At 56.9% G+C, this 26,736-nt stretch overlaps 1 protein-coding gene across 1 annotated transcript; it reads right to left on the bottom strand.

The window, feature by feature from the left end:
- Positions 1-1,415: 1,415 nt before the first annotated feature.
- DNAI2 (dynein axonemal intermediate chain 2) lies at positions 1,416-20,684 on the bottom strand (the record flags this gene model as incomplete). Its single annotated transcript, XM_081110558.1, has 13 exons — positions 1,416-1,710; positions 2,040-2,159; positions 4,304-4,528; positions 5,480-5,626; positions 5,924-6,059; positions 8,382-8,605; positions 10,124-10,246; positions 11,217-11,356; positions 13,481-13,594; positions 14,583-14,725; positions 17,017-17,138; positions 18,144-18,305; positions 20,502-20,684. The coding sequence occupies 12 exons, from the start codon at positions 20,682-20,684 to the stop codon at positions 2,043-2,045; spliced, it is 1,836 nt and encodes a 611-aa protein (XP_080966684.1). The 3' UTR covers positions 1,416-1,710; positions 2,040-2,042.
- Between the last annotated feature and the right edge of the window lie 6,052 nt (positions 20,685-26,736).

The following is a 26,736-nucleotide window of genomic DNA, read 5'->3' as shown; positions in this document are numbered from 1 at the left end:
GGTGCCTCCTCCTGATACACTCCTTTAACTTGTCAGATGTAGGAACAGAGATGCAGACAGGTACGTGACTAGCCGTCACTCCACCCCAAGCCACCATCTTCTCTCAGCATCTCCTGCCGACCAGCCTCAGGGCTACCTCCCTCCAGGCCCTCATCCATGACCAGCCCAGGGATTTTGTAAAATCTATATGCAGATCTGAGCACACCTCTCCCCTGCTCCTCCATGATCTAAGGAGAAAGGCGGAAACGCTTAATGGGACCTGCAGGGCCCTGCCTGCCTGGCCCCTGCCTGCTCTCCAGGTTGGTTCCAGTCCCCGGTGACTGTGCTTCAGCCACGTGGACGCCTCCCTGTTAGTTCATAGGCACAGCAGCTGCTGCCTCCTCTCCTCTGCCTGGAACGCCCCTCCATTGTGCATCCCCATAATCACATATGTGCACACCTGTGTCTGCACCTGCACACGCACCTGCACACACACACACCTGCACACTCACATCTGCACACACACATCTGCACACGCACCTGCACACACACACCTGCACACTCACATCTGCACACGCACCTGCACGCACCTGCACACGCACCTGCACACACACACCTGCACACGCACCTGCACACGCACCTGCACACACACCTGCACACGCACCTGCACACGCACCTGCACACACACCTGCACACGCACCTGCACACGCACCTGCACACACACACCTGCACACGCACCTGCACACGCACCTGCACACACACCTGCACACGCACCTGGGGCTGGACTGTGGGCTGAAGTCCAGGTCTGCCCCTCGCTCCCGTGGGACTCGGGCAACATGCTCCCTCCCTGTGTCTCCCTGGGCACATCCGTGGCTCAGGGATGGACGATGCTGATGGCGCTCTATTTTGAAGCTCAAGGGCCCAGTAAGTATGACGTGTGAAGATTATTTTTCAAGGTCTAGCCATGGTGGACATTCAGTGTTTTTTCTTTCGGGCACAAGAGCAGCGGGTCTCTCCCCAATGAGATTCTTAGCACAGGCATTTTTAAAAGGGACCACCTGACACCCACAGAGTGAATGGTGGTCGGGGACTTCTCCTGAGACAAGGCTGGCTCTGAAGCGTCCTCTTGCCTGTGGCATTTCTGGTGACCTGTGACATTTCTGAAGATGGTTGCCGAATGCTGCTCGGCTGTGCCACGGTTTTAGGGCGGCCCAGTGCCTGGCCCACAGCTGGTTGGGACGGAGCTGCCTGGCCTCCTGTCCGTCTGCTGCTCGCTCACTCTGTCACCAGGACACACCCCCACCTCTCCTGGACCCTGCTCTTCCCCTGCAGAGTGCGGATAATCGAGTACAAACCTTCCAGGGACTTGTAACAAGAACGACATGAGATAGCGTGGGAAGCTCTCGGTACAGGCTGCATAATATGCACTACTAGTAAGTGTGAGCACTGTTATCATGCATTTAATTATAATTTAATTTCATGAAGACCAGAGGAAGCTTGCAGAGCCCAAGAATAACCGCGCTGATCTGCTCTGCTCCGACCCTCCTGGAGGTAGCACGCCAGGGCCGGGCTCGCACTCGGGAGGCCTTGCAGAGTGGAAACTCCTTCCGCCCCAGGTTGTATGCGGCGTGGGTGGGGCGCATCAGAGAGGAGGCCCCCAGCCACAGGTCCGTCTAAGGCCCCACCTGGGCCGTGAGGAGCTTGTGAAGGAACGCGATGGCCAGGAAGGCCCTGGAGAAGCCGAAGGGGACACGCAGGGCCAGGCTGTGTGAGGTCCGAAGTGGGGTTGGCCATGGTGGCGGGGTCAGGGGCTCCCATCTTAGGGGTGAGTGTGCCCCTCTCCTCCCTCCAAGGGGTTACTGGGGACCGGGCTCAGTGAGTCAGCATGGGCCAGTGATTTGTGGGGTGTGAGGACTGGGCTCAGGGCCCCTTTGCTCCCCCTTCCTTCCCCCCAGTGACACTTTAAGGAAGGAGGTCAGCACCCACTTATAAAACCAGGGCGGTGCCAAGAGGCAGGAGATGGAGGCGCCTGTGGGGGAGGGGCTGCAGGCAGGCCTGACCTTTTAGTTTGGCGTCTCTTCAGGGCCCTCGTCTTTCTCCTCCTCTTCCTCTTCCTCGTCCTCGCCCTGGCCCTGGACCTCAGCCTCCGGCTCCTCGGCCTCCTCCGGACTTTGTTTCTGCTAAAGAAAGACGGCACAGAATCATGGGGGGCGAGGGGGGTGGGCTGGGGGCAGGCCTCCCCTGCCCCCGGGGGTGTTAACCCCGAGGCCGAAAGCAGCCACCTGGCCGGTGAGGGTGCCAGCACCGTGGCCACCAGGGCCTGGCGCTCAGAACCAGCGGGTGGGGACGATGGGGACAGTGGGGGCAGTGGGGGCACCCCACAGGCTCAGGTACAAGCCCTGCTCTGCGGCTTGCTGCCGGGGTGACCCGGCTGGCTCCTCCTGAGGGCTGGGGAGCCCAGAGGCGGTGGGTGGGGAGTCTGGGGCTATGGGTCCAATCTCACCTCCGCCACACATGGAGGGAGCCCGCCCACCTGTACACACAGGTAGTGTGAGAATAAGGCCACTCAGACCCACGGCCTTCTGAAGACAAAATGCGCCTGCAGCCCTTGCCGGTTTGGCTCAGTGGATAGAGTGTCAGCCTGCAGACTAATGGGTCCCAGGTTCGATTCCAGTCAAGGGCACATGTCCGGGTTGCGGGCTCCATCCCCAGTGTGGGGCGTGCAGGAGGCAGCCAGTCAGTGATTCTCTCTCATCAGTGATGTTTCTCTCTCTCCTTCTCCCTCTCACTTCCTCTCTGAAATCAATAAAAATATTTTTTTAAAAATGTGCCTGCGAATCACACCTCCTCCCAGACCCCATGAGAGGGAGGCTGGAGTCGGGAGAAGCCAGAGACGGAAGCAGGCTCCTTACCGCACGTTCACCCACCTCCGTCACTCTGGCCGCGCATTAGCGCCCAGGAACCTGCCACACAGCTCTTCAAGCAGGGCCGGCCTCCTGTGCAGGCACCCTGTGCGGGCACCCTGTGCGGTCACCCTGTGCGGGCCCCCTGTGCGGTCACCCTGTGCGGGCCCCCTGTGCGGGCACCCTGTGCGATCACCCTGTGCGGGCACCCTGTGCGATCACCCTGTGCGGGCACCCTGTGCGGGCACCCTGTGCGATCACCCTGTGCGGGCACCCTGTGCGATCACCCTGTGCGGGCACCCTGTGCGGGCACCCTGTGCGGGCACCCTGTGCGATCACCCTGTGCGGGCACCCTGTGCGATCACCCTGTGCGGGCACCCTGTGCGGGCACCCTGTGCGATCACCCTGTGCGGGCACCCTGTGCGATCACCCTGTGCGGGCACCCTGTGCGGGCACCCTGTGCGATCACCCTGTGCGGGCACCCTGTGCGATCACCCTGTGTGGGCACCCTGTGCGATCACCCTGTGCGATCACCCTGTGCGGGCACCGTGTGCGATCACCCTGTGCGGGCACCGTGTGCGGGCACCTATGCAGGCACACGAGGCTGTGCTGGCAAGGGTCCCACACTTGCTTCCATGTTCTGCTGTCATTGTCTTGAAATTCCCACGACTTTTGGAGCAAGGGCTCCCCCTTTTCATGTTGCACTGGGCCACGCCCCCAAACGATGCCCCTGGCCTCACCCACAAGGGTGGACATGGACATGCGCTCCCCGGTTCTTGCCCTTCCCTGCTGCCCGTTTGCACTTGCCCATCTTGGTTTCTGATCTGTGGGTCTCTCAGGCAACGGCCCGCACAGACAGTGCCTCCTCTCCTGTCCCTGCTTTGGAAGAGAGCCTCGGAGGGGACCAGGCACTCTTTGGAGCGAATCGCCTTATTTTCTGAGTGAAAAGGAAAGGCCTGGGAAGGGAAGCGGCCAGCCCAGTTGTTACCGCTAGAGGGTGCCGGAGAGCCAGGCCACAGGCACACGAGTTCAGCTCAGGTCATACCCCTGACACCAGAATGCCCTCCAGACCATGGATGTCGCAGCCCCTCCAGGGACCTCGGGCTCACTCTTACCTGACACCTCCCTTAGCCCCCGACCCTCACTCAGTTGGTCACGTGGGTGCTCCAGGCACCACGGGGGTGGGAGAGGAGGATTCCCACAAGCACGGAGCACGGCTCCCACCCTCAGGAGGCCGCATCCATCCGGGGACTTGGATTCCTCTGGAGGAAGGGACTCATGCCTCCCATCTGCCAGATGGACAAACTGAGGTCCACCTGGTAAGGTGACTGGCTTGAGGTCACCCAGGAGGTCGGCAAAGAGGCAGAACCTCGGTGCCATGCCTTCCACCCGCCCACGCGGGCCCCACCCCAGGCTCTCACTTCTGTGGGCTTCTTCAAGGCTTCCGTCTCCTTCCTCTTCATCTCCGAATAGATGACATTGAAGAACTCCTCCTCGGCCTTGGCGACCAGCTCCTCCAGGTTGACGGAGACCTCCTCCTCCCGTGGCTCCTCCTCCCTGCCCTCCGCCTTGCCTTTCTCCTTCAGCCGCATCTCCCGGTGCCTGGCCTCCAGGATCTTCTCCCGCCGGGTCTCCCGCTCAAATATCTGGGCCGGACAGGGGCAGAGAGGCCCGTGGGAAGGGGGTGGCAGCTGGGGCTCCTGGCACAGGGGCCAGACGGGGTCCTCCTCGCTCTACTCACAACAGCTCCCCAAGAGGCCTGCACGCGGGGCTGACAGCAAGAACACAGGGCCAGCCCGGCCGGCGTGGCTCAGTGGTTGAGCCTTGACCTATGAACCAGGAGGTCAAGGTTCAATTCCTGGTCAGGGCACATGCCCAGGTTGTGGGCTGGATCCCCAGTGTGGGGCGTGCAGGAGGCAGCCGATCGATGATTCTCTCTCGTCATTGATGTTTCTATCTCTCTCTCCCTCTCCCTTCCTCTTTAAAATCAATAATAATAATAATAATAATAATAATAATAATAAAGAACAGAGGGCTAAATATTGGGGTCAGAAGGTGGGAGCTGGGACGGCGAGTTCCTCAATTCTAAGGGGTTCTAAGGACATAGATGACAGCGGGAAGAGCGCCCTCTGGATTTGTACAAATGGTGGCCCTGGGCCCATGAAGGGCCAGCTCAGAGGTGGGACCACAGGCTCAGGCACAGCCAGGAGGCCCTCCCAGGTCCCAGCACCAGGGGTTTGCAGCATCGTGTACCCCACGGAGTGCCTCCAGGGCTACCTGCCAGGGGAGGCGCAGTGACGGAGCTCAGCCCCCAGCACCCGCAGCGCCCCAGCACCCCAGCACCCATTTCCCGGCCCTCCAGGATGTCCACCACTTCCCAGGGCTACCTGCCAGGGGGAGGCGCAGTGACGGAGCTCAGCCCCCAGCGCCCGCAGTGCCCCAGCACCCCAGCACCCATTCCCGGCCCCCCAGGATGTCCACCATTTTCAGGAGGTGAGAGGGAGCGGCCATCCGTGTCCCTCGGACTGGCCTGCTCTGCAGGGCCCTGGTGGGGAGGGGAGCTGGAGGGCACCTCGGCCCTGGCACAGGGCACTCACAGAAGAAGCCGTGTTCTTCTCGTTCCTCTGGAGGTTGCACAGCCCCGGCGAGACCTCCAGCAGGGTGGTCGTCCCCAGCTGGGAGCCACAGGCGATGAAACCCCCGTTGTCCTGCACCCGGAGGCAGAAGAGGGCCTCGTCGCACACCTGCGGGGAGGGCCAGGCAGGCCCACGTGGAGGCGGAGAGAGGAGCCTCAGTCTGATTCTCTGGCTCCCAGGAGGCTGGCCAATTGGCCCCATTCACACACACACCCCCGCGCCCCCAGAATCATTTGGTCTGGCCCTGCCAAGGCATGAGGGGTGCCTTCATTAAACATTGAGCAGGCTAACTGTTAAGTTGATGATTTTGGCCCGTGAACGAGGTTATAAATATTCAAACGGCCCCTGGCAGGGAAAAGGTTCCCCACCCCTGACCCGGATGCATGGGGAGAAGGTGTGCGTGACCTTCAGGCTGAGGGCGGGGTCACACTGCTTGAACACGAAGTCCCAGATGTCCAGGGTCCCGTCCATCTTGGTGGTGAAGAACACCGCCGGCCTAACCGGGCTCCAGGCGCCGTCGCTGAGGTACGCCATGTGATACCTGTGGGCAGCCGGGGCCACCCATCAGGGGCCGCTGTGGCTGACAGGGACGGGGAGGCTGCTGAGCCATAGCTCTCTCACCGGGCCCCTCCCGGGCTGCAGGCTCTCATTGTGGGCCGGGAAGTTCTTCCTTGCGTCTGACTTCTAGCCGTGCCGACCTCGCCCACCCACAGCGCACCGGCTGCACTTTGAAGGGCTCTGGGTTGGTCCTTCCCATGGGCTGGCCACTGGCCTTTCGCCAGAGCTCACTGCAGGGGCCAGGCGTGCGGAGCTGGACCTGGCCCGGTGCCCCAGTCCCAGGACTCGCTGAAGGAGTTAGAGGGAGGATGTGCCCAGAGAATCCCTCCCACTAAATCAGGAAAGTGGTACACTCTTACGCAGTGTGATCTAGAGCAGTGGTGGTGAACCTATGACACGTGTGTCAGAGGTGACACGCGAACTCATTATGTTGGTTGATTTTTCTTTGTTAAATGGCATTTAAATATAGAAAATAAATATCAAAAATATAAGTCTTTGTTTTACTATGGTTGCAAAGATCAAAAAATTTCTCTATGTGACCCGGCACCAGAGTTAAGTTAGGGTTTTTCTAAATGCTGACACGCCGAGCTCTAAAGGTTCGCCATCACTGCTCTAGGGTCTAAAGGTTTCTGCAGCAGACAATGAAATCAGGCCCTTCTCTGACGCCATGCACGGAAATCAACTCGAAGTGGACTGAAGACTTCAACGTCCGAGCTGAAGCCATAAAACTCCCAGGAAAAACCACAGGGGAACGTTCCCTGACATGGGTCTTGGCAGTGAACTTTTGGATACGACACCAAAAGCACAGGCAACCAAAGCACAAACATAAACACGGGGGATCACATCACACAGAAAGCCCCGCCCAGCAAAGGACTAGCAAAATACAAGATAACCTCTGGCCCGGCCGGCGTGGCTCAGTGGGTGAGCACCGACCTATGAACCAGGAGGTCAGGGTTCAATTGCCGGTCAGGGCGCATGCCCAGGTTGTGGGCTGGATCCCCAGTGTGGGGTGTGCAGGAGGCGGCCGATCAGTGATTCTCTCTCATCATTGCTCCTATCTCTCTCTGTCCCTCTCTCTCCCTCTCTGAAATCAATAAAAATATATATATTTTTTAAAAGACCACCTACGAGCCCTAACCGGTTTGGCTCAGTGGATAGAGCGTCGACCTGTGGACTCAAGGGTCCCAGGTTCGATTCCGGTCAAGGGCATGTACCTTGGTTGCGGGCAAATCCCCAGTGGGGGGCATGCAGGAGGCAGCTGATCGATGTTTCTCTCTCATCAATGTTTCTGACTCTCTGTCCCTCTCCCCTGCTCTCTTTAAGAAATCAATAATATATATATATATATATATATATATATATATATATATGACAATGGGTAAAATAAATTAATAAATAAAAAGACCACCTATGAAATGGGAGAAAATATTGGCAAACCATATACTAATAAGTGGTTAATATCTAAAATATATAAGGAACGCATACAACTCAATAGCAAAAAAATAAAATAACTCCATCACCCAATGACAAAATGGGCAAAGGACCTGAGCAGACGTTTCTCCAAAGAAAAGCTACGCAAACGGCCAACAGGCACATGAAAAGGTGTTCAACACCACGAATCAACAGGGAAATGCAAATTAAAACCACCAGGCGACAGTACCTCGCCTGGCGTAATGGGTATTATTAGAAAAGCTAAGTGTTGGCGAGGACGCGGAGAAAGGGGAGCCCTCTGTCGCTGTGGGTGGGGATGTCAGTTGGTGCAGCCGCTGCAGAAAACAGCACGTGTCCTCTTAGCATGTTGCCAGAAAGATCCGGAATGTGTTCACAGGTAAAGTACATGATTGAATGAATAATGTAAAACATGGGTCTAGAAGAGCCCTCCCCCCGCCACCTCCAGCTACTCCCTGCAAAACTGGCCTTCCCTGTCCACCCGAGTTCACAGCCTCTATTCACAGCCTAGCGTCCATCGGCATGTAAATGGATAGACAGTGTGGTGGCCGGGAGCACACGGCTTTGCCCCCCGGTAGCTCGGCTCCCTCACACCTGCAATTCGGTGACCGGAGAGCAAGGCTACCGACTCCTGGGGTTGTCTTGAGGGTCGGCAAAGTGAGCTTGTGGCTGTTATTATGACTCATCTGGGTTCTTTGAAGTGCATTCCTCCTTCAAGCCACTTCCTAGCATAAGCTCAGGTGCTTGTGGAGGGGTGTTTGTGGGCACACAAAGGTTCAGGTTGCTCCTGGCTGGGCCCCCTCCGTCCCCTCCACCCTCCTGCACCCTCTCCCACCCCTAACTCCCCCCCCCTTACTTGGTCCACATGATGGACGACTCGCGGCTCTCCTCCGACCAGATGCGGGCGGTCCAGTCGCCCACGGTCAGGAAGTTCTTGGGGTAGAAGGGGTTCCTCTGGAGGGCGTAGACGGGGCCGTGGTGGCCAGGGAAGGTGCACACGATCTTCTCGGCCTGCGTCTTGGCCTTGCGGTTGCAGGAGATGACGATGCCTTGCTCCGTGCCCACCATGAACTTGGTCGGCTGCGGAGGGGGTGACACAGGGGTGGGTGGCTCCGTGAAACATCAGCTCGGGGTTCCGCCGGCGTGGCCAGCAGCCTTCTGGGGTTTCAGCCTCTGCTCAGGCTGTGTCCCAGCTGCTCCTCGGGGGCTGCCCCCACTCTTCCCATCTTCACCGGACCCCACCCTTCTTGGGAACCTGCTCGAGGGCCCCGTGCTTGAGGGAGGCCCCCGACTCCCCGAGCTCTGGAGCCTCTCATCACCAGCCCTCTTCATGCAGCACCATTACATCCGCAAGGCGTTCTGCCATAAAGATCCTGACTGTCTGTTCACCAAGTAGGTGATTAAATGAATAATATAAGACGTGAGTCCAGCTGCTCCCTGCAAAACTGGCTACACTGTCCACCCAAGTTCTTGGCAGCATCATTCACAGCGGCTCAGAAAGCCACCCAGTGTCCATCGACAGAAGATGCATAAACAGAGTGTGGTCCATCCCTACAATGGAATATTATTCAGCCTTAAAGAGGAAGGAAATGCTGACACAGGCGAGCATGTGGATGAACCCCAAGGACATGACGCTAAGTGAAATAAGCCCGTCGCAAAAGGACAAACACCATAAGAGCCTCCTTAAAGGAGGTGCCTGGGGAGTCAAATTCATAGCGACAGGAAGTAGAAGGGGCGGGGCGGGGACGGTGGGGAGTCGTTTAAAAGGTACACAACTGTTTTCAGTTTCAGTTTTGCAAGATGAAATCAAGTTCTGGAGACCCATTGCACAACAACGCGAATGTACTTAACACTACTGGATGGTACACTTACAAATGGTTAACATGGTAAATTTTATGTTAGGTTTTTTTTTTATAAAGATATTTTGTATTGATTTCAGAGAGGACGGGAGAGGGAGAGAGGATAGAAACATCAATGATGAGAGTCATTGACCGGCTGCCTCCTGCACGCCCCCTACTGGGGATCGAGCCCGCAACCTGGGCATGTGCCCTGACTGGGAATCCAGCCCTGACCTCCTGGTTCAGAGGTCGGTGCTCAACCACTGAGCCACACCAGCTGGGCCACCTTTGATATCGTTTTACTGGTCCTTCCCAGTTACTAAATCCTGTAATTACGCCTGCGCTGTGGTTTTCCTAGGAGCCTTCTCTGACCTCACTTCCCTCTCCAACACCTCCTCCTTCCCTACAGGAAGCGAAGTGACCCTCCCAGGGTCCCACACGAGGCCGAGGCAGGGCCTGGCCTCCGACAGAGTGGGCGCTTCTGGACGCTGGTCCTGTCTGAAGCTTGCCTTTGGTTCCGCCCGCCGGCCGGTGCCTTCTCAGGAATGAGCATGGCTTCCTCCGCAAGAAGCTCTGCTGCCCCCTGCTGGAACGCCGCAGTAAAGACCACCGGGGCCGGGCTGTGCTCCTGGCGGCTGTGCAGGGCACGGGGTGAGCAGCAGCCCGGCTCCGCAAGCATCTGATACCCCAGCCACCGCCCCGCTCGTGGCTCCGGCTGCCCTGGCGATAGAAGCGGGAAGGGGGAGGAAGGGACACTCACCAAGGTGGACTCGAACTCCAGGGAGATGGCCCCCAAGGCATTTTGCAGCTGCTCCTTCCTGGTGATGTCCATGATCACCACCTCGGTGGGCTCGCTCAGCTTGCGGATGTCCCACCACATGACCTGGTGGGAGGAGGGGCGGCGTGAGACCCGGGGCCCCGCGAGTCTCCTGGCCTGCGGCCCCCTCACCTCCTCCAGCTCCCTGGCGTCAGTCACTCTGGTCAAAAGGGGGTGAGACAGCAGCCCCCAGGGACAGCATGCTCCTGAGAATGACTGCTCTGGTGGACAGTCCCTCCCAGACCTGTCTGGCCATCGGAGTCATGGGCAGGCGTCACGAAATGCAGATGCTGGGCTTCCCCCCACACCTACTGCATCGAAATCGCCAGCGGTGGGCCCAGCGTCCCTGTCCTTAAAGGCCCCCACACTACGGCACATTACAGCCATGTTACACATGCACACGCACTCTGGGCCAGAAAGCCCACTGCCAGGGACCTGTGCCGTCGGTGTACCTGCCCATGTGTGCAACCATGTGCATGCAAATACACGCTTTGCTACATTTTTTTTGGTAACAGCAAAATATTAAAATCCTCTGCAATAAATGCTACCTTCCCCGATGCAGCCCCTAACAGGCACAGGGCAATGCTGATGACTCTGAAATCACCTCCAAATACACGGAGTGAAACATCAAGGCAGACCCCCGTGGAGGGCGCGCAAACAGAGGGGGCGAAGACAGACGCCTCTGAGCGCAGACGCTACGCCTGGCGGGAGAGCGTGGTGTGGGCGGTGCCTCCTGGGACGGCGGCTGCCCTTTGGGGCCTGCTGCGTTCTGTGCTGTGCGCGTGTGTTACGTCGTTTTCAATTCAATAATAAGATGCAAAGAAAACGTTCCCTGGTGATTGCAAGGGGGAACCAGGAAACTGTTACTGCTCCCCACCCCCTTCCCCTGCAGCGCCTGGCCCGTGGGTACCTGCCCGCCGGTGGGTGCCTGCCCGTCTGTGGGTACCTGCCCATCTGTGGGTACTTGCCCGTCTGTGGGTACCTGCCCGTCTGTGGGTAGCTGCCCATCTGTGGGTGCCTGCCCGCCCGTGGGTACCTGCCCGTCTGTGGATGCCGAGAAACACTCAGTGCCCGTCTTCGACTGCAGCCAGATGGTGCCGTACACGGGGTCTCGGTGGCTGAACTCAATGGTGGACAGCTCTGCCACCAGGCTGCCCTTCCGGGTGTCCCAACAGGCTGGTGGGAGGAAAAGGAGGGGCAAGTGAACAGGGCACGGGCTTCCTTTCCTGTGGGGGAGCAGGGGCAGGGGTGCTGCTCCTCTTGGTTTGGCAGGGACATGGTTTCTTAGAATCAGGGCTGGGTTCACACCAGCCTGAGTTTCCTGCCACCCCTGAAGCCCCCACACAATCTCCGAGGAGTGACTCCCAGGCTACACGCTTCATTCATTCATTCTGCCGAGCCCCTGCCGCGTGCTGAGCACCCCCCGTCCCACCCCCCGGGCCCTGGGGAGGCCACAGAGAAAAGGACAGACACTGTCCCCGAGAGGCAGGAAGGGGACCTGCAAATACAGCCCGGGATGTGATTTCTCTGGTGGGGGGCACACAGGGGTAGTCAAGGAGGGCTTCCTGGAGGAGGGGAGGGGGAAGTGAGACTGAGGATGAGCCTGGGATGGAGTGACCTGGCAGGGAGAGAGGAGGCCTGCACCCAGGGACAGGCCCAGGGTAGGAGCACGCAGGTGAGCCTCTCCTGCTGCCTAAACTCCTTCCCCTTCATCCTCCGGCCGTTGCTGCCTTGATGGAAACAACTCCCAGAGGGAGCTTCGCCCTTCCCTCCCACCCATTAGTGCTTCACCTCTTCTGCTTTACCCAGAAGGACCCGAAGCTTATCTACTTTTTGTCCTAATCGATTCTGTTTCCATTTTCCCACAATGAGCAGCGAGGACCCCCCCTGCACCTCCCCCCCCCCACACACACACTTGCCATTTCTAGGAAAGCTGACTTTGTAAAACAAACAACCCAAGTCCTTGACACTTAAGTGCTGACTGATGGAGTCCACGTCTAAAGCACTTGCCCTGCACTGTGCACTGGCCAAGTTTTCCCTGCTGGGGGCAAGCAGCGCTCATGGCGAGGGGGCGGGGAAGAGGGGGTAGGGCAGGGGGCAGGGGAGGCCCCGCAGTGGCAGTCCCTACTGGGCAGCAGGGCCCAGGGCCTGGGTTGGGGGAGCGGCACCGAGGGGGGTGATGGATAATGAGTGAGGCAGGGCTCCTGAATAAAACATGGCGGAGCGGCTCTGCTTCGGCTGCTGGAGCCTGGCCCCAGGCGATGGGGCAGGGAGACCCATGGGAGCCACGTCTGCTCCCTAACCCGGCGGCTTCCCCGGGAAGGAGGCCGCAGGTCTGAGAGGGAGACCCAGGGACTCAGCGCGCCAAGGGGCAGCCTGGCCTCAGCGCGTTTCTGAGAACTTCCCCGGCCAGTCTGGCTCCTGCTCCTGGAGGAAGAAGGGAGGGTAAGAGCCTGTGAAGGTAGGAGGGTGGGGAACCCTTTCCCTGCTGGGGGAGTCTGGCCTGGGGTACAGACAGGCTGCCCCAGGGCCTGAGGTGGAGGGCGGGCAGGGACCTTCAGCCCATGTGGGCAGGTTTTGTCCGATCTCATTAGTAATCAAGAGTCAGTTTTCCCCGGCTGGTGTGGTTCAGGGGTTGAGCATCGACCTATGAACCAGGAGGTCGAGGTTCGATTCCTGGTCAGGGCACAAGCCTGGGTTGCGGGGTCGATCCCCAGTCGGGGGTGGGCAGGAGGCAGCCGCTCCATGATTCTCTCTCATCGATGTTTCTATCCCTCCCCGTCTCCCTTCCTCACTCTGAAAGCAATAAAAACATTTTTTAAAAAAGAATCATTTTCTGGGTGTGTGATCAGCAAGGACCTCTGAAGATGGACCTCTTCTATGGCCCTCCCTCCACACAAGCAATGAGAGCACTGGCAGAACTGTCACTCCGCACTGTCAGAGCTCCCAACGCCGGGCGAAGGCTGCAGCCCTCAGAGCGCGGACTCTAACACAGCTCGCTCCTGTGAGAACAGGGGTCTTGTCCCATCGGAACTCGCCCTGCTCACGGCCTGCACTCCCCATCCCGGGGCAGCCCTGAGAGGCAGCACCCCCTCTCCCGGTGGAACTGGTCGCCTGGCAGCCCCGGGGGGCCGCCGAGTGGGGCTGGAGCTCCGTGGGTCTCTGTCCGAAGAACTGGCTGGGGGCTCCCCGAGGCCCCCCTGGCAAGGCTGCCCATATCGGACTTGACTCAGAGCTTGTCCAGCGCAAAAGGCCTTTCCATCCAGGCGACGGTTGGTTAAGCGCTGGGACCCCTCTTACCGATCTGCCCGTTGTAGCAGCCTCCCAGCAGCACGTGCGAGTCCTTGGGGTTGTACTCCAAGGTGACGAGAGGCGAGGACGGCTTCAGGACAGTCTCGGGCCTGTTGGGGCTTTCTAAAAAGCAGGAGGGGGGCGGGGATATATATAACATATACATATACTAGAGGCCCGATGCACAAAATTCGTGCAAGAGTAGGCCTTCCTTCCCCCGGCTGCTGGCACCGGCTTCCCTCACAGCCCGGCTTCGTCCGGAAGGTTGTCCGGTCTAATTAGCATATTTCACTTTTATTATTATAGATGTGTGTGTGTGTGTGTGTGTGTGTGTCCCCCAGGCCTGGAAAGGAAAGGACAGCGCCAAACAGTTCAACCCCATCTACAGGAGGGGGTGCCCAGCCTTCCTCCCGGCCGCACCCTCTGGGCCCGGGTGGGGGGAGAGGTTGCGAATATCTGGCTTTGTTTTGGGGAATTAGGACTGTGTGTCTGTGACTGTAATTTGAGTCCTTTCCCAGGTTGGGAATGGAATGAAGTTTGCCCTACGGTTTTTACGGAAGCCCACGCCCCCCTGGCTTCTGCAGTTTCCTGGTCTGTGTTCTGGGGACCATGGGGCCCACCCCGCGCTGCGCTGCTCCAGAGGGTAGCGTGCTCCCGTCCGCGCTCGGCACCTGCCCTCCTAACCACGGCCCACGCTTGTTCTCACAGTGATGGCAGCGAGGGGGTCTGAGAGCCGGACGCCCACCTGCCAGCTCTGCCCTTGGAGTGCTCCCCGGGGACACACTGCCCCCGCTGGCCGGGCGTTCGGGACAAGCACCCGGAGAGCTGGGCAGAGGGGAGCCCCCCCCCCCGCCCCACCGCCTGGGCCCTTCTCCTGGGCCCTCCTCCTGGGATTCTATCTGCCCTGCTCTCCGGGGGCCCACAATCGGGACTTTGTGGGGTCTGGTCTTGAATGCCCTGATTACAGATCTGGAAATAAAGCGAGTCTCCTGCTCCCAGGTTTGACTGTGAGGCTGAGCCTGAACCCCAGACAGGGGTGCAGTGAGAGGCCTCCTCCTGTCCCGGTCCCTCCCTGCGAGAGCCCCCGGCCGCTGCTGAGTCCGCCCCTCACCCAGGTCCCAGATGTACGAGTCGTGGCTCATGCCCTCAGGTGCCCGTTGAAAATTCAAGCAAGAATACGCCACCGCCAGCTTCCTGTTGCCATCCGGGTGCCAGGACAGGTGTGTGGCTGACCGCTTGATCTCCTGCGGGTCCCTTTAGGGGGCAGCAAAGGGCAGAAAGCTGGAGTGCCAGGCTCCCCAAATGTCTTATTAACTAAAGATTTTCTTTAAAATATTCAAACGTGTTGAAGCAAAAGCATCCACTCAGAGAAATTTATTTAAAACAAAATTTATCAAAATTTACCCTTAATCAAAACACCAGTCCCACCAGCCATAAATAAAAGCTAAAAATAAAAATTAAAGCAATGGAAACAAAGTTTTAAATCCCTGTCTGCCTTTTTCACTTGCTGCAGGTTCTGAGCCTGAGACTTGATTGCCCGTCAGTGTTAAAATAAAAGGGGGCATGGAGAAGTCAGCAATCGTGCCCTCTGGTATTTGCCCAAATTAGTCCAAAACGTGTGTCCCCACAAAACCTGCACATGGATGTTTCCAGCAGCTTTATTGAGTGAGAGATAGAAACATCAATGATGAGGGAGAATCATAGATCAGCTGCCTCCTGCACGCCCCACACTAGGGGTGGAGCCTGCAACCCGGGCATGTGCCCTGACTGGGAATCGAACCGTGACCTCCTGGCTCATAGGTCGACGCTCAACCACTGAGCCATGCTGGCCGAGCTATTCTTAATTCTTAAACGTTGGAACCAACCAAAATGTCCTTTAGTAGGTGAATGGATAAATTGTGATCCATTCATACATTGGAATATTGTTCACTATTAAAAAGAAATGATGCCACTCTGCTAAGGCTGCATACCTATGCCTGAGGCCATGGCATTCTGGGAGAGGCGAAACCATGGAGACAGGAGAAGAAATTAGTTGTTGCCAAAGGTTTGGAGGCGAAAGGGAGGAATAGGTGAGACACCGGTGACTTAGGGCAGTGCAGCTACTGTGTACGATAATTGTGTCAAAACTCACGGAACGGACAACTCAGAGTGAGCTGTAAACTACGGACCTGGGGAGTGCTATAGGCTGAAGGTATGTGTGGCCCCGTCCCCGCCCCACATTCATCTGCTGAGACCTAATCTCCAATGTGATGGTATTAAGGTGGGGGCCTTGGGGGTGATTAGGTCAGGAGGGTGGGGCTCTCGTGATGGAATTAGTGCCCTTTTAAATGGGGCTCCAGGGAGCAGCCTCACCCCAGAGCGAGGAGGTGGGTGTCCGTGAGTTAGGAAGTGGGTCCTCACCAGACACAGAACCCAACCACCTCAGAACGCCCGGCCTCCAGAGCGGTGACAAATAGACTTCAGTAGTTCCTAAGCTGCCTCGTTTTTTAATGATATTTTTTTATGGTCTTTTGCTACCGCAGCCTGGGACAGAGTCAGACAGGGTGATGATGATGTGTCCATGCTGGCTCATCACTGTGACAAGTGTACCTACCACTCTGGGGCTGATGACGACAGTGGGGGAGGCTGTGTGGGTGGGTGGGGGGAGGGGTGTGTATGGAGACTCTGTTTTTTCTGATCAGTTTTGCTGTGAACTTAAAATTGCTCTAAAAATAAAAAATAAATAAAAAGATCTTCATTTAAAGAGCAAGGGGGGAGGGAGCATGAGAAAGAGTTAAGTACAGACAATGGCCCCCAACTGGGACTGTTTCCTGGAAGGATACGGACGGAATGGACAAACAGCTTCACACCCCGTCCCTCCTCCCTGGGAGCACTACTGTAGGGGAAGGAGCTCGGGCCGGGAGTCAGGAGACCAGGGTTCCAGCCTTGGCTGGGTCCCCACCCACCATGTGCTCTGAGCAAGTCCCCCTCCCTGGGGTCAGTTTCCTCAGCTGGGGGTTGGGTGGGATGATATGAAATGCGTCATTCCGCCAAGGTCAGACCCCTCCGGGGGTTCTGGTGGAAAATGAATCTCCCAGGGTTGGCCTTTGCGGCTAGACACTTCCAAAATCCCTGGTATTCCCTGCATATTCAAGCACATACACACACATACATGTACCCATGCACGCAGGCACAGACACCCAGGAGTGTGTCAAATGAAGCGGTGCTCCCTGCACCCTGCTCTGCACCTTGTTTTGGTTTCAGGTGTTGAATCTTGGAAACATGCCCTATCGTCACAGTAGGAACACCCGCCCACAGAGGTGACCGAGATTGGCAGCACCTGCCTAACCATAGAAACACCCAGTTCAGTGGTTGCGTGTCAGCCTATGAACCAGGAGGTCGCGGTTCGATTCCCGGTCAGGGCAACTGTCCGGGTTGCGGGCTTGATCCCCAGTAGGGGGCGTGCAGGAGGCAGCGGTCAATGATTCTCTCTCATCATTGATGTTTCGCTCTCTCTCTCTCTCTCCCTTTCCCTTCCTCTCTGAAATCAATTTTTAAAAAAATACCTGAAAACATTGATGGTCTTAGCGGAAGGGGCCTCTTCCGTCACTTCCACCGCGTCCTCGTCATCGAAATACTCCTGGTAGATGTCGATGGCGTTGTTCTGCTTCACGCAGTGCTCCATGATCTGAGGGAGGCACGCCCGGAGTTCTCAGCGGGAATGGGGGGGCCCTGCTGTCTGACGGGCTGAGATGAGGTCTGGGGGGGCTGAGAAATAGCTAGTGGTCCTTTCCCACCCTCAGCCCGTGCATTCTCAATGAGGCAGCGTAGCCCCAACAGGGCAAAAACTGGTCCTTAGCGGTAAATACTACTTTTCCCCTACAAAGCGCAGGTAGACATGCAGCACATAAACAGATGTACGGCATACCTATGGCATCGACATTTCGTGGGGGGAGGCAATTAGGAAGAGAATATCTAAAAAGACTCCTTGGGGACAAAAGTGAAAAAAAAAATGGCGAAAGAAACACTGCTCCCGGCAAACAGAAGTCTCCATGACTCCACACATAGCACCCATCTCCAGCTCCTTCACCCTGAAAGCCCTCCCCATTATTCCAAATGTCCATCATGGAAAAGCCCATGCTCAGGTGCCACCTCTTCCAGGAAGCCTTCCGTGATCCCTTCAGCAGGAAATGGAGTCTCTCTCCTAATGGGGCAAAATGGCAAGTCATCCATCCTCTAACATCATTTATTTCTATGTGGTGTGGTGATATCTCTGAATTTTCTTTGCCCTCTGTTGGATAATACACTCTTTGGAGCAAGATGCATGTGAAATTTATTTTTGCAATCTCTACTGTGCCTGGCAGAGACCAAAAGCGTGGTTCAAATGTGCTGAATGAAAGGATGTTCCCTAATGGTGGGAAGCTGGTGGGTTGAGTTCTTTGGGGTTCTCTTTGCCCACGGGGGCCACTTTTCAGACTCCTCCCAGAGCCTGTTCGGCCCTGCACCTCCCGGCCTTCCCCTCCGGTCTGCTGTGGTGGATGTGCCTGCTCCCAGGTAGAAGGCTCCTTACGGGTCTTCCCCTGAGTAGCCACGGGAGCTGAGCACAGGGCCAGGCACATCTAGGCTTGACATGCACTTGGGGAGCCTGAGCGATGGCCGTGGCTCTGACCGCTGGGGCTGAAGGAAGCCTTACCAAGCCCAGCTGCATGATGGTGTTGATGTAGTTCTCGTCTTTCTCCACCTTCTTCCGGAAGCGGATGGTCTGTTCCAGCTCCAGGGGGTTCACATCCTTGGGCCAACCCCCTTCCACGTGGTTGACACCCCGGGTCTCCATCTCGAATCGCTCTGTGTTGGCCTGAAGAGAGAGCCCCAGGTGAGAACCCCCGGCCCTGGTGCGAGCATTTAGCTGCTTCCACGCACCAGGGTCCCGAGCCCCACGCGCTCAGGATGGACCAAAGGGGTATCTGGCCAAAGCCATGAGGTTTTCCGGTACCAGGAAGGCGCCTCTGGTCCTCGGGGGGTCGCAGGCAGCCATGGAAGGGCCCTTGTGTGGAGCTAGCATCTTTGCAGCTGATGCCAGAGGCCCAGGAAAATCCACCTCTGAGTCGCACCCAACTGCTCCGCAAGAGCCCAAAGGAGAGAGGCGTGCCCGCCGCCTCCGCCCTCCCTGTGCCATGCCGCAGGAACCAAGGAAGAGTCTGGGTTGGCTTTGCCTGTTCTCTGTGGCAGGGAGGAGGGGATGGAGGTAGCTTTGCCCTTTAAACTTAGCAGTGTGCCACCGTCCCATCTTCCCCCGTTTTTTAGTAAACGACACATAACATCGATTTTACCACTTTAAACAGTTAACGTGCACCAGTCAGTGGCGTTAGGCCATGCCAGGGCTGTGCCACCACCACCACCATCTAGTTCCAGGATTTTGCATCACCCCCAGTGGAGACCCTGTTCTCATGCATCAGTCACTTGCTTCTCCTTTGCATTGGGGGAGAGGGAGAGAGAGAAACATTGATCGGCTGCCTCCTGCACACCCCCTCCTGGGGATGGAGCCCACACCCCAGGCATGTGCCGAGATCGGGAATCGAACCCGTGACCTCTTGGTTCACTGAGCCGCGCTGGCCCGGCTCCTTGGCGTTTTGAAGCGCTCCCTAGAGTTACAAGTCTTCCGGGCACAGCTGCTGACAGAGGCCCTAACGTGGTGCGAGGGCAGCATCTCTATGACACGGACAAAGTTGCCCTGGCCCCGTGACAGCCACTCGCCCCGGGAACTCGAGCAACGGCGTTCCTCTGAGCTGTGAGTTGTCAGAACCACCACCACGTGTTTTGATGAAATCAAATGTGACATCCACCAGTTGATTTGGGACGTGATACGTGGGTTATCTCCATCCGTCTGGTTTCTTCGCAGCAGTTCCCGACGCGATCAGGAGCTGACCACCTGGCTCAGACAGGCGGGGAGCTGGCTGGGGGTCTGAACAGCACCATGACCCAGTTCTCTGATCTCAGAGCCCCTCTCCCCAGAACTTTCTAGGAAAGTGATGGCAAACCTATGACACGCAAACTCATTTTCTTTTTTTTGGTTGATTTTTCTTTGTTAAGTGGCATTTAAATATATAAAATAAATATCAAAAATATAAATCTTTGTTTTACTATGGTTTCAAATACGTATCAAAAAATTTCTATATGTTGCCAGCACCGATTTGGCTCAGTGGATAGAGTGTCGGCCTGTGGACTGAAGGGTCCCGGGTTCGATTCCGGTCAGGGGCATGTGCCTTGGTTGCGGGCACATCCCCAGTGGGGGGTGTGCGGGAGGCAGCTGATCAGTGTTTCTCTCTCATCGTTGTTTCTGGCTCTCTATTCCTCTCCCTTCCTCTCTGTAAAAAATCAATAAAATATATTTTAAAAAAAATTTCTATATGTGACACGGCACCAGAGTTAAGTTAGGGTTTTTTAAAATGCTGACACGCCGAGCTCAAAAGGTCCGCCATCACTGTTCTAGGGCAATCCTGACTTTTCTTTTCTTTTTTTAAAATATATTTTTATTGATTTCAGAGAGGAAGGGAAAGAGAGAGAAAGATAGAAACATCAATGATGAGAGAGAATCATTGATCGGCTGCCTCCTGCACAACCCCTACTGGGGATTGAGACCACAACCCGGGCATGTGCCCTTGACCAGAATTGAACCCAGGACCCTTCAGTCCACAGGCTGATGCTCTATCCACTGAGCCAAACCAGGTAGGGTGCAACCCTGAGTTTTCACAGCTGGGCAGTTGCCTGTGGATGTAATACTCTGCCTCCTCAGAATACCTCGCACCCTGTCCCAAATGCCTAAAAGGATTCTAGAAAGAATTTGAGAGGTGAGGCCAGAGCCACTGGGAGAGAGAATGTCTTGATTGACACGCCCTTGGCCCTGGGGCTGCTCAATGCAGGGTCCCCTCCCTCTGCTGGCCCTGAGCATCATGGTGGGGCTCTGTGCCATCCTGCCTCACACTCCCGGCATCTGCACGGGGCCACCCCAACTGGCTTCCAGGTGGAGGGAGTTACCTAGACACACACCCACCTCGTGCTCCGACATGCTGGTGGAGCACTGGATGCCCGTGTCCACGGGGTTCCGCTCCATGAACTGCTCCGCCAGCTCGGGGTTGGGCGGGATGTCGATGTGCAGCTCTGCCTGGCGGTCCGAGAAGTTGCACTGCTTCCCGAACTCGCTTCGCTTCTTGACGTACACGTACACGATCTCCATGGTGCCGGCAGCTGCAGGGGCGGGGGGTGGGGGGGTTGTTTGGTGAGGGCCCCGCCTGGCTGCTTCTTGTCCCCATGGGCCTCACTGATTTGAGAGTCGAGGCCTCAACCACCCAGTTGTCCAAAGGCTTGCCCACTCCAGAGTTCTGGGTTCTGGGACTCGCTGGGGGACCCCACTGGAAACTCCTCCCTCCATGTCACCTGCCCAGGACAGGGCTGGGAGTCCACCTGAGGAGGCCAGGAGGCTGGCCCTCAGCAGGCAGAATCGTTAGGCCTTTGAGAACCTCTCTGATTTGTTCCTTGAAAGGCACAGGGCAGGAAGCCACCCATTGTCTTCACTATCAGAGACGTGTAAACAAGGATCTCTGAACGCTGGTGAACCTTGAGCCCTGGCAAGGGCCAGAGCTATGCACCGATTGTTTAGTCCAGACAATGGGGGCTCAAGCTATTTCCTGACCAAATAGTCTCAGAGTAAATCTTTCTAATATTTACTGACCTTTAAGATAGTTTGTCTGTTACTGCAATTACCTGCCTGCCTAAGAACTAGATGCGTATCCAAAATTGAATAAAAGGTTGGCAAGGCCTGGGCACCAGTGGAAGTCCTTTCTCTTGCATTGGGCTTGCCCACCTGGCCCCCAACATTTCCAAATTATTATTTCTTGTCTCATCTCTTTCATTTGCGTGCGGCCCCTTCTCCAGATCCCGAACCCTGAACCACGCAGAACGTGGGACATTCAGAGCACCGTGTGGAACTGGAAAGAAGGATTGGGCTGGGTTCGGACTTCAAGTTCTGGCCTTGGCACTCACCAGCTGCTTGACCTTGGTCATTCTGAGGCCGGACACTTTGGGAGGGTGGGAAGCACAGCACTCCAATGCAATGCAAGGAAGTGTTTTCTCACTGGTGCTAAGTGGAAGTCTCAGAAATGCAGTGGGCAGGTCCACAGATTGCTCTTCACTCACCCCCAAAAGAGACCTGGACCCCTCTGACCCCTGTCACAGCAACAGACTGTGGGGTCTGGGTGCTCCTCAGTGGCCTAAATGGCTGGTCATTTGATGGGGCCTGTCAGCTATGGAGCTGAGCAGAGCTGACACCTGCTGGCCACTCCTAACTCTCAGGAAGTGTGTTCCTCCGGCTGTGGGTCTGTGAGGCTGCTGGGCCTGCGTGGACACCCAGGAAGCAAGCTGCCGGATGGGGTGGCGTAGGGGAAGGTTAACTTCACAAGAGCCTCGCCATGGTAGGACTCACCTCCGAAGGCCTTTCAACTCCCAGGAGTTTAGGGTCTTACCTGTGAGCAGGTGTTGCTAATCTTTGAATGATAAGGGGACCTGGTAGAAAAATGCTTGGGGGAACATGGCCCTTGATTTAAGTAAAAACCTATAGACAAATATTTAAACTTGAGAAACAGATGAAAAAGAAATGCAACAGAAATGCAACAGTAGTAATTCACTTTCCCAAGCAACTTTGTACCAGAGTTTGTGCCCACAAATGCTTTCTGGGGCACCCAAAATGAGTCTATTTTTTAAATCTAATTATCTAGATTTTCCTAGGAATTTGCAGGTTTTATGCGTGCCAACTGCATGCTTTCTACTTGTTTTGATTATAGTTTCATTATTTCACTTATTCAGCAAACATTGTTGAAACTCTGACTAATCAAGACAGCGTTGTACTAGCATAAGGACAGACATATATGTATCAATGGAGTGAAACTGAGAACTCAGAAATAAAAACCTTTCTATTTACGGTCAACTGACTTTTGGTAAAATTACCAACGCACCTCACAAGCTAGCAGAGGACGAAAATGGTGCCTGGATAACTGGACCTTCACCTGCAAAAGAAGGATCACAGACCCCTACCTCACACCACACTCACCAACGAACTCAAAAGAGATCACAGGCATAAACGAGAGAGCAGAAGCTCTGTCACTACAGTGGGAGACCAGAGAGGGAAGTCATCGTGACCCTGATTAAGATAAGCTTTTTTGGGATAAGATTTCTTAAATACGGCATCAAAAGCATGGTCCATAAAAGAAAAAAACAGTAACTTGGATTTCGTTAGGAATGAAAACTTTTGCCCTTCAAAAGACAGCACGAAGACAAGACACAGACTTGAAGGAAGCACTTGCAAATCACATACCCGGTAAAGGGCTCGGATCTGAATCTATAAAGACCCACTGGGTCCCAGGCGCTGTGAACCCCCACCACAGCCCCCCAAACGGTTACCACAATTCTCATTCTACAATTCAAACTGACGCGGGGAGAGGTTAAGTACCTGGTCAAAGGTCTCGGTACTTAAGTCCAGACAGACCGGGCCAGGACCCGGCTCTAAAGCGGTGAATAGCACCTGCCACCCATAGGCGCCCAGTCACTGTAGGTTCCCTCCCCTCCATTCTCATCAGCAAGCTCTCCTCTGCGCCTGCCCAGCCTCCTGCCACCCAGCCCAGGCTGTATGTCCCCTCCAGTCAGCTGTAAACCCTTTGGTCTCCCCCGCCCCCAGCAGGCAGATGGTCTCAGGACCAGCGGACCGGGGGTAGAGGGTAGGGAGGCAAGGCGTTAGAACTTGCCGGGCTCTGCGACTCGGAGGTATTGAGGGCAGCGAGGACCAACGGAGCGGGCACCCTAAGAGCGCTATTCCTAGCATCCGCCTCTCGGCAGGGCCACCCCAGAGGGACGCCCCCACCAGGAATTCCTTGCCCGATCGGAGGTTACTCTCTTGGGTGGGGGCGGGCCTCCCGCCTTCACCATCCATTCTCCTCCACGGCCGCGGACGTCCTCCCCCGCCCGCCCTTACCCTGGGTCCGCTCCTCCTGCCCCCGGGAAGCTGGGGAAGCGACCCAGTCGCGGTGCCCGCTCCAGCGCCTCTCAAACGGCTCCCAGCCGCGGAGTTTACCCGTTGCCTGGCAACCCTGGCCGGGCTGGGGCCGCGGGGCCGCGCGGAGGTGAACGAGAGCGTGTGACCTTCCCGTTCCGACCGGTGGGAGGCGCAGCGGCTCCAGGCTCCCTGTTCCGGAGGTCTGCAGGGTCAGGAGGGAAATAAAACAAGTTAGGCAAACACCGGCAACATAGACGTGCGCAGGGCTTGCCAAGGCGCTGATCCGAGTCTGCAAACACGCACCGGGCAGGACCCGGAGCAAACGCCAAGGTGTTGGCAGTGCCCCCCGAGTCCTGAGCCCGGGCTGGGGAGGCCGCGCTCTGCTATTATTGCCTTGTGATCTGGCAGGTCTTTGACCACCCAGTCGTTCAGTGTCCTCATCCACTAAGCGGGAATTATAACCCCAGCCTCCCCTCTTCGGCCAGCCCCCCCACCCCCCACCCCATACCACATCGTGGAAGAATCCTAAGTCTGACCCACACCGGCCACAGTGGAAAGTAGGGGCTGCAGACAAGGAGGGGCTAAGCAGGCGCTGCGGGTCCACTGAATGAATGAATGAATGAATGAATGAATGAATGGATCCAATGACATTTCTCTTGGGGTAAAGGTAATGAAGTGAGATCATATGAAAGTTGGGGCTAGAAGACATGAGTTTGAGTTGTGAGTTGCAGGGGAAGGAGAGCATTCCAGATTGGGGGGAGAGAGCATGGCGTGAGCAAGTGAGGGGTTGTGGTGGTGGAAGAAAGGCATTGGGGGGATGGTGGGTGCATCAGCCCGGCTCCCTCCCTGTCCAGCTCCCTCCCTTCCCAGCTCCCCAACTTCTCCACTACCCACCTGCCTTGAACTGGGCTGGGCAACACAATTCCCAGCGAGATGGCACTTTCCCAACCACACTAACCAAAGACAAGCCCTAAGCTTCCACCAGCTTCTCTGAGCCCCTTGGGGTGGGTGCTCAGGGGGTGCTGGGGGCTGGGTGGAGGAGCATCTGAAAGCCCCACGGAGGTGGTTTTGTGTTGTCAGAGGCCAGTCCGATCCCAGACAAAGCATCCGGAAGTCAGAAGCAGATCAGCTCCGCAGTGGAGCCTGCAGACTGCCTCACGGAGCACTGACACCCTCCTCACCCCACCCCGGACCCGCGACGCTGAGCCCTCGGCACCCACATTACTCTGCAGACGGGGAAGTGCCGGGAAGGTACACAACGGGGGAAGAGGGAAGGTGGAAGGCAAGCTGTGGCCACCTTCCTCCTGTTATTGCAATGACTTGTTACAGGCTCCCCACCCCCACCCTCACTCAGGCCTGCCTGCTGCCGACTGCTGAAGGCCGCTCTGTTCGCTGGCAAAACACCCATCACCCCTTGGCAGGCCCACTTCCCTCTCAACTCAGCCCAGCTCCCAGGCGGCTTCGCCAGCTGCCAAGGGGGCAAGGCCACGTGATCATGCCAGAGTAGGCACCTCAACAAGGGGGCGGGGCCACCTGATCAGCCAGCACTGGGCAGGTGAACAGGGCAGGGGCAGGGCCCAGTGATTGGCCTGAAGAGGGGCAGGTGAACAGGGCAGGGGCGGGGCCCAGCGATTTGCCCTGAAGAGGGGCAGGTGAACAGGGGGTGGGGCGGGGCCCAGTGATTGGCCTGAAGAGGGGCAGGTGAACAGGGGGCGGGGCCCAGTGATTGGCCTGAAGAGGGGCAGGTGAACAGGGGGCGGGGCCAGGTGATGAGGACTAGAAGTCTCTGGAGGACAGGAGGTTGCAAGAGTGGCCACGTGAAGATGGAAGGGATGCGGCCAGGGGCCCCCAGAAAGTGAATAGGCAGGAAGGACGAGGACCCTCCCCTGGAGCCCTTCGAGGGACCACGGCCCCCGACACCCGGATGTCACATTCTGGCCCCAGAACAGGGAGAGCCATTTCCTGTTTGTCTCGGGCAGTCTGTAGCCATCGGAGCAGCAGCTTCAGGAGATAGACCTTACCTGGCTCCTCCTTTTGGGGCTTTGGCCGGCTCTGGGAGCAGCTGAGCCCTGTCCCCCGGCACAGGAAGTCCCCTGGACCTCTCAGTGCAGGGGCTCACAGGGAGATTCATTGCTGTGTCTGTGCCTCAGCCCTGTCTCTCGCTGCCCCGGGGGCTCCTCGGCAGTGCCAGTGCAGTGGGCACACCAGGGCAGGCTGCTTGGTGGGAAGTGCAGGCTTTGGGGCTCAGGGGCGTCTCGCTGCCTTGCCAAGCCCTCAGCTACAGGAGGATGCAGGGCACCCCACATCCCTGCCCTGACCTCCCAGCCTTCCCACCCATGAGTCCAGCCTGGGCCTCCGCTTCCTGGAGCACCTGGTTTGACGGGAGCCAGCCACTGGGTTGCTGTGCCCTTATTCTAGGGGAGCAGATGCGTCTCTCCTGGGAAGCCAGCCTGAGGTCATATCATTTGGAGTATGCACAGGAATCAAGTTCAGAAAAACTGCATTGTCTCAGTTCTCTGCTCCATCACAGCTAACTGGCCACTGAGATTGTTTGCTGGGAGCAGCCACTGGCCCCCATCGTCCCCCGGCCAGTCCACAGTTCTCTGCCGCCCACCCCCTTTCCCTTCTTCCCAGTGTTTTCTGCATGTACCATTGTAAAGAGAATAAGAACAAGTTTCTTTTCAGGGTGTTCATTGTTGAAATGCAAGCGATGTTTTTGTGTTCACCTGTATGCAGCTAGTCTGCTGTTTCATTTCCTCGTTGTAACCATTTTTGGTGGAATGTTAAAGTTTCACACATACAAAAGGACATCTTCCAGGAACAGACATGCCCACAGCATTGCACGGAGGCGCCCAGCTTGCCTTCTGGGTTGGCCCTCGCTCCCAGTTACCCTCTCTGGGCCGCTGTTGGCCTGTTTGCAAAATGAGTGACCCAGTGGGTGATTGTGAGGTCTGGTCAGCCATGAACAGACACGCTTGGGATAGTCCGTGATGCCTGGCGGGTGTCCGACACATGCTCCCCATTATCAGCAACAGTAAGAGCAACGACATTTACGGGGGACGCTGGAGAAAGGGGCGGGCAGACAGGAGGTCTGAGTGTAAGGGTAGCGAGGAGCCACAAGAGAGGCCCCATGACGTTCACTCAGTCACCCCATCTTTCAACCGTCAGACTGAAATTGCCACTGAAATCTGCTCTGAGGCCCTCCAGCCACATAACCCAGCCAGAAGGGACCCGCCAGTCCCCG

The sequence above is a fragment of the Myotis nattereri genome, assembly GCF_964212035.1.
Source record: "Myotis nattereri genome assembly, chromosome: 16".
Classification (NCBI taxonomy): Eukaryota; Metazoa; Chordata; class Mammalia; order Chiroptera; family Vespertilionidae; genus Myotis; species Myotis nattereri.
This window is presented reverse-complemented; position numbering and strand designations above follow the sequence as displayed.